The sequence below is a fragment of the Salvia splendens genome, chromosome 13 (genome assembly GCF_004379255.2).
Source record: "Salvia splendens isolate huo1 chromosome 13, SspV2, whole genome shotgun sequence".
In the NCBI taxonomy this organism is placed as follows: domain Eukaryota; kingdom Viridiplantae; phylum Streptophyta; class Magnoliopsida; order Lamiales; family Lamiaceae; genus Salvia; species Salvia splendens.
The window spans coordinates 34841976-34847975 of record NC_056044.1 but is presented as its reverse complement, the minus strand read 5'-3'; the positions used below and the strand labels follow the sequence as shown (position 1 = coordinate 34847975).

At 35.1% G+C, this 6000-nt stretch overlaps 1 protein-coding gene across 1 annotated transcript; it reads right to left on the bottom strand.

Moving 5' to 3' along the window:
- Nucleotides 1-1362: 1362 nt before the first annotated feature.
- LOC121761666 (protein ASYMMETRIC LEAVES 2-like) lies at nucleotides 1363-4125 on the bottom strand. The gene is made up of 2 exons (XM_042157301.1): nucleotides 3572-4125; nucleotides 1363-2182 (listed from the first exon to the last, which is right to left on the bottom strand). Exon 2 carries the CDS (start codon nucleotides 2171-2173, stop codon nucleotides 1580-1582), a length of 594 nt encoding a protein of 197 aa, XP_042013235.1. The 5' UTR covers nucleotides 2174-2182; nucleotides 3572-4125; the 3' UTR covers nucleotides 1363-1579.
- Nucleotides 4126-6000: the final 1875 nt, after the last annotated feature.

The window sequence follows — 6000 nt, the reverse complement described above, 5'->3', positions numbered from 1 at the left end:
CCAAAATGCCGAAGTGATTCACTTCGCTTTTCGGGGGGGGTGGTGATGGGATACGAACTAAACAACTAAACAATAATTGCGAGCCCAATAGCAGTGACGGCCCATCAGCCCAAAACCCAAGAAAGAGTATCAGTTCGGCACAACCAAAGAGTTCGGTCACAGCCTATAGCTCGGCAAAACCCAAGAAAGAGTATCAGTTCGGCACAACCAAAGAGTTCGGTCACAGCCTATAGCTCGGTAAGAGCCGACCAATCGAGCTCAACTCTCAGATCGGCAAAAGCTGATCGGCAAAGTTCAGCAGTTCGGTCTCAGTATTCGACCGAACAAGGAGATAGTGGACCCATGTAGGATCTCCACGACCTCCATTACACCCACGATCTATTTAGTGGTATTAAGCAGTTATCAACCCCCCTACCAGGGCTGCAAACCACGATCTTAGTTCGAATGTATAAATAGAACTTAGATCAGATAGACCAGGGTTAAGTTCTCTAGATCTTGAATCTCATATAGAAAATCAGTATTGTAATCTGTAAGCGAGACCAAGCAATACAAATTTGCCCTCTATTCTTCCCGTGGATGTAGATTTACCTCAGTAAATCGAACCACGTAATTCTCAGTGTTGTGATCTTCATTTATTACTTGTATTTATTCCCATCAAAAATTCGCTAAATCATCATCAAGCTTCTTGAATTATACCCACAATGTGTAGTTATTATTTAATTGCTATAATTTCTATATTGCATTTGATTTAATGTTTCGTTCTTACGGGTAATAAAGAAAATTAAACTAATATGCATTTCATGAGAATTTTGACTAAGAGTGTACTATAAATATAATACGAAAGGGGTGAAATTAAATAAACTAATTTCTTATCGTTGAAGAGCATTAAATTTTGTAGTCACGTCTAGTTGTTAGGGTCTCTTAATGAGGGATTGGGTATCTCAATGATGCCAATTATTTCCTAACAGAATTTTGAACAATAATTAATGAGCTACAACAAAATACTAACATAATGTATAATGTTCTCTTCTAAAATTATTAAAAACCAATAATATTTTCAGATGGCAATTTAAATTAATTTTCTTGCATCTTACATTGTCTACAACAAAATTTTTTAACTGTTTCATAGTATCATATTGTATGTATTTCAAATATTGTTCATATTGTTATAACTATACTTAATTAATTAAAACGATCGATTAATTTTTATTTATTTTCTCAACAATTTTCTATTCAAATTAAACATAATATATATACACTCATGAATTTCGAATTTCATCTTTTGAAAATACAAAACAAAATTCCTAAATATCATAAACAAAAAATAACGTCACTATCAATATGTAATAACCAAGACAAAGATATCACAAAACAAATATTGAATAATAATAATAGTAATAATAAAGTTCAGAAAATACACAAAAAAACAGCAACAATTAATAAAAATAAAAATAAAAATAAAACTTAGGTCATGTGATTTCCTTTACCTCTATATTAATAATAATATAACTAACATTCCTCTCTCATAAAATCCTCAACAACAACAAAAAAAGAAAACATTATACAAACCCTAATTAATTTAAGACGGCTCCACCGGCGTGCGCCTCCCATCCGGCGCCGTCCCCGCGGCCCTCGACTGCTGGAACCCCCCGAGCTGCCCGATGCTGGCGGACATGTTCATGGCGAGGAGGCTGCTGGCGTCGTAGCCGCTCCCGCCGTCGAACGCCCTGATCATCTGCTGGTTGGTCACCGGAAAGAGCTGGTGGTGGAAGTGGTGGTGGTCGCGGCCGAGGTTGATCCCCTGGTGGTGGTGGTGGTGGAGGAGCCCCAAATTCTGGTATTTGGAGAGCTCGGATTTGGCGCAGCTGAGGTCCATCTGGAGCTGCCGGAGCTGGTGCTGGAGGAGGGAGATCACGCCGACGCAGCCGTAGACGGGGTCGCGGAGGCGCATGTCGGCCTCGTAGGCGAGGGAGTTGACTGCGTCTTCGCGCTGGTGGGGCTGGAGCTCGTTGAGGAGCTTTGTGACGTTGCTGGCGCCGAAGACCTTGTGCACGTTGGCGAATTTCTGCGGCTGGTCGGGCGGGAAGTAGGGCGCGAAGACGCACTCGGGGAGGCATTTGCGCCGGAGGAACTTGCACGCCGCGCAGGGCGAGGTTGTGGACGAGGATGCCATTTTCTTTAGCTATATGAAAAAAAATAATTTGTTTTATGGAAAATTGCGAGGAAAAAGAGGTTTTGATATGATAAATTGATAAAGCACGAGACGATAATGTTACGCCGTTTTGAAGGAGAAAGAGGTAATTAGAAAAAAATTTGTTATGAAAAATAAAAAATTGCGAGGGGAAAGAGGTTTTGATATGATAAATTGATAAAGCACGAGATGATAAAACTAAGTGGTGAAATTGAGAAAACTAAGTAGTTTGGATGAGAAATGGATGGGGAGGAAAATATATTTGGTGTGACAATTGAAGAAGGAAGGAGAAATTATGCAATTGATATAAGATGGATGCTTGAAAGGAAGACCTAGTTGCTAAAATTCATGAATTTGGAGAAAAGAAATTACAGTGTTGTATCAGAGCATGATTGAAGCGGACAGCTTTTAATTTAAGACATAAAATTAGCTTGACCACCAAATCATTGACAGCTTTTAATAGGTAAAATCAATAAAGTTGATTGAAATCAAACATGGAACACAAAAACAACACAGAAATTTTTGAGAAAAGAAACTATATCTGGAAATTGAAATCCCATATACCTGCCCTATATTTTCTACACCTCCTAGGATCTGTCAATTCTTTCATCCATATAATTCCATCTAATCAATCAATACATTCATAAATACATACATATATATGTAGAGAGAGAAATGGAGAAATAGAGAGGGGTAAGTAATTATGTTTATACCTATATTTCCTCCTGTTCAGGGCTGGTGATTTGTGACAAAATATAGATGGAAAACACACAAGAAAATTTGGAATTGCAGATTGTTGAAATCTCAAACATATTTGGGAGTGTAAAAGATTTCATTTTTATTATGTGGGAGTGTAAAAGATTTCATTTTTATGAGTGGGCTTCTCTCAAAAAATACACCAGAACCCTCCTCAAGATTTTCATAGTGCTATTTCTTGATTGAGAGAGAATTAGAGAGAGAGAGAGAGAGAGAGAGAGAGAGGGGAAGCTAGCTAGTGTTTTTAGGGTTCTATTTTAGTACCTAAATACATAAAAAAAGTGGAAGAAGAAAGTAAGATTTTGGAATTGGATCTCGTGAAAGTGAGATTTTTTTTCTTTTGCTTTATTATTTTGATATCAATGTTAGTCTTTTGTAAACAGATCTTGCTTAGATCCTCATCCAATTTTCACATGTGAGTGAGTGACTAATAGCCAAAATCTCGACACACACACACACACACACACACACAAAGAGGTGACTTCAAAATTACCTGTGAAAATGAGACTTTTGAGAAAAGCCAGTTGTTTCCTTTTGTCACACACACATATAGGAAAATGTATATGTAGTGAAAAAGAAGCAAGAAAAAGGAGAGAATGTGAAAAGGGATATGAAATAGTATACCTAGGCAGAATAAAAGTTGTTGATAACCCGTCTCTCTTCTTCTTCTTTGACAAATCTAACGTGCCTCGATTTCTGCGGTCAAAGATCACTTTTTTCAATTCCTTTTCCCCTCTTTTGACAAAACAGATCAAATTCTAGAGTGAGACAGAAATTGTGAGGAGTGATAGTAGTTGTTTTTGTGGATAATGAAATGATGATATAATCCTTTTAATGGGGGTGCAAAAAGGGTGTTTCTTTGAGGTGCAATCTTGAAATGTGAAGTGCATATAAAGATGGTGCTTCGGAAGAGAGGGAAGAGAGAGAGTGTGTGTGTTAGCTAATCTAACTATATATATATATATATAGAGAGAGAGAGAGAGAGAGAGGAGAGAGAGGGAGGTGAAGGCGGAGGAAATTCCCCCAAGGCCAGAGGCTATGGAAATGGGGGAGAAAAGGCAGAAAAGTGAAGTGAAAATGTTGCTAATGGAGTGGAAACTTAGAGCATAAGGGAAATATCACTCACTCACTAATAGTGTAGTGTGTGTGAAAATGTGTGTGTGTATGTATCACCCTGAAATTGGAAGAAGCTTGTGAAAATTGAATTATTGTAATGCAGAAGGTGGGTGGGATGGGGTGGGGTGGGTGGGTAAGGGTGGGAAGAAGGTATAAGTATAATCACTATGACTATCTTACAGAATTCAGAGTGCAGAGATTTGAGAGCGAGTTGTCTAGTGTCGTGACATGACCTTTCCTTTTAATTCTTTTTAATTTTTTGTGTTTTTTGATGTTGTAATAATAATCTTGGGTGGGTGAGAGTGGGGGAGTTAATATTTGTGGGATAATTCCCATAGTTTTAGGGTCATCTGCCCTATCCCTAATTGGCTATTTATGGTAGTCAAGTTTTGATGCTTAGCTATCTCATTTTAGGGTTTCTAGCTTGTGCTCTTTAGAAGATGTATTTGGTGTCTTGCATTTGAGAATATATATATTATGAACACTATTTTACATTTTATTTTTTTGCAATTGCTTTTAGTACCTCATAAATTGTGACCAAGAACATGGGACTACAAGTTTGTGGTTTTTGTAGGAAGTGTGACGGATCCAGATTTTTTCAGTTTTGGGGTATAATAAATAATTACTATATTGATTTGGAGTTTCATAATCGATCTTTTATCCTCCTTTTAATATGTCATTATTTTTTTCGGTAAAAAGATTCATTATCTAAAAAAATTATAATAATTGAGAAATGATAAAAATAAATAAATTTATTAAAAAGAAGTAAAAATACTTTTAAAAATATTAATGCTTTAAAATTGAATATATATATATATATATATATATAGGAAAATGATCAATACAAAACTTGATCTCAATACAAAATCCAGACCAAATTCTGACCATGAGATTTGACAATCCAATGGTCAATAATTAAACAAAAACACGGAGGGTCATTGTAAAACAGTTTTAGGTCATATTATAAACTTTGGGTTTGAGGTCATGTTAAGATCATTTTATGTCATCCTTACTATAATGACGTAAAAATAAGCTTACAATGACCTAAAAATGACTTTTGTATGCTTGGTTCTGCATTTTTGTATTAAGAATGGTTTTGCATGGATCAAAACCCGTACTGTATTAGTTGCATTACCAAAGTGTGTCATGTAATGGTTAATACAAGTAGAGGCTTTAATACTTTACTTGGCAGTTGGCAAAAAAATACTACTAGTATTTATAACTTTGAAATCACAAATTGGCCCTTATTAACGTACAACTTAGGTCTTGCACTATATTCCTACCCATATTTATTAGAAGGGGCTTAATAGTTTTGTAAATTCTTGAGTTTCTTGGACATGTACGATCCCATAATCAGTTAACTTCCTTGATAATTATGCTATATGTGTACGTTATATAGTTGCATCAATAGCAAAATTAATTATACTTTTAGTTTATGGAGTAATTATTATGAGATGGGAGTCTTATTAACATAAATAACTTTCAAGATCTTTGGTACGTGAGTAATTATAGTCTTTTGGATTAATTTCTTTATGTTATTGAGCCTTTTCAAAATCAAATAATTTTGTTTAGAAATAATAGAGTGTGTTTCACGATTAATGCGTTATTGACTAAGTTTAAGTTATTAATTATAAATATGGATAACAATATTATGATAAGCTTTAAACATGTGTAAAAATAGTAAGCTCTTTATTTTTTTGCAAATTTGTAATTTGTAATCATATTAATTTAGAATGACAGAATTTGATTTGTACGAATCAATTATCGGACAATAATTGTATGGCCCACTTAAGGCTTGCAAATCATATTATTCCTTTTATTTATCGATAAAAACAATAACAGAAAACATGGAGTGAATATAAAAACTATTAATCAGATCGAATGAGATGATAGAAAAATACCTATTTTTGATTGTCGAGTTTAAATACTGTTATTTA

Excerpts from the sequence above, each read along its gene's own strand:
- LOC121761666 (XM_042157301.1), bottom strand. The coding sequence starts at position 2,173 with ATGGCATCCTCGTCCACAACCTCGCCCTGCGCGGCGTGCAAGTTCCTC.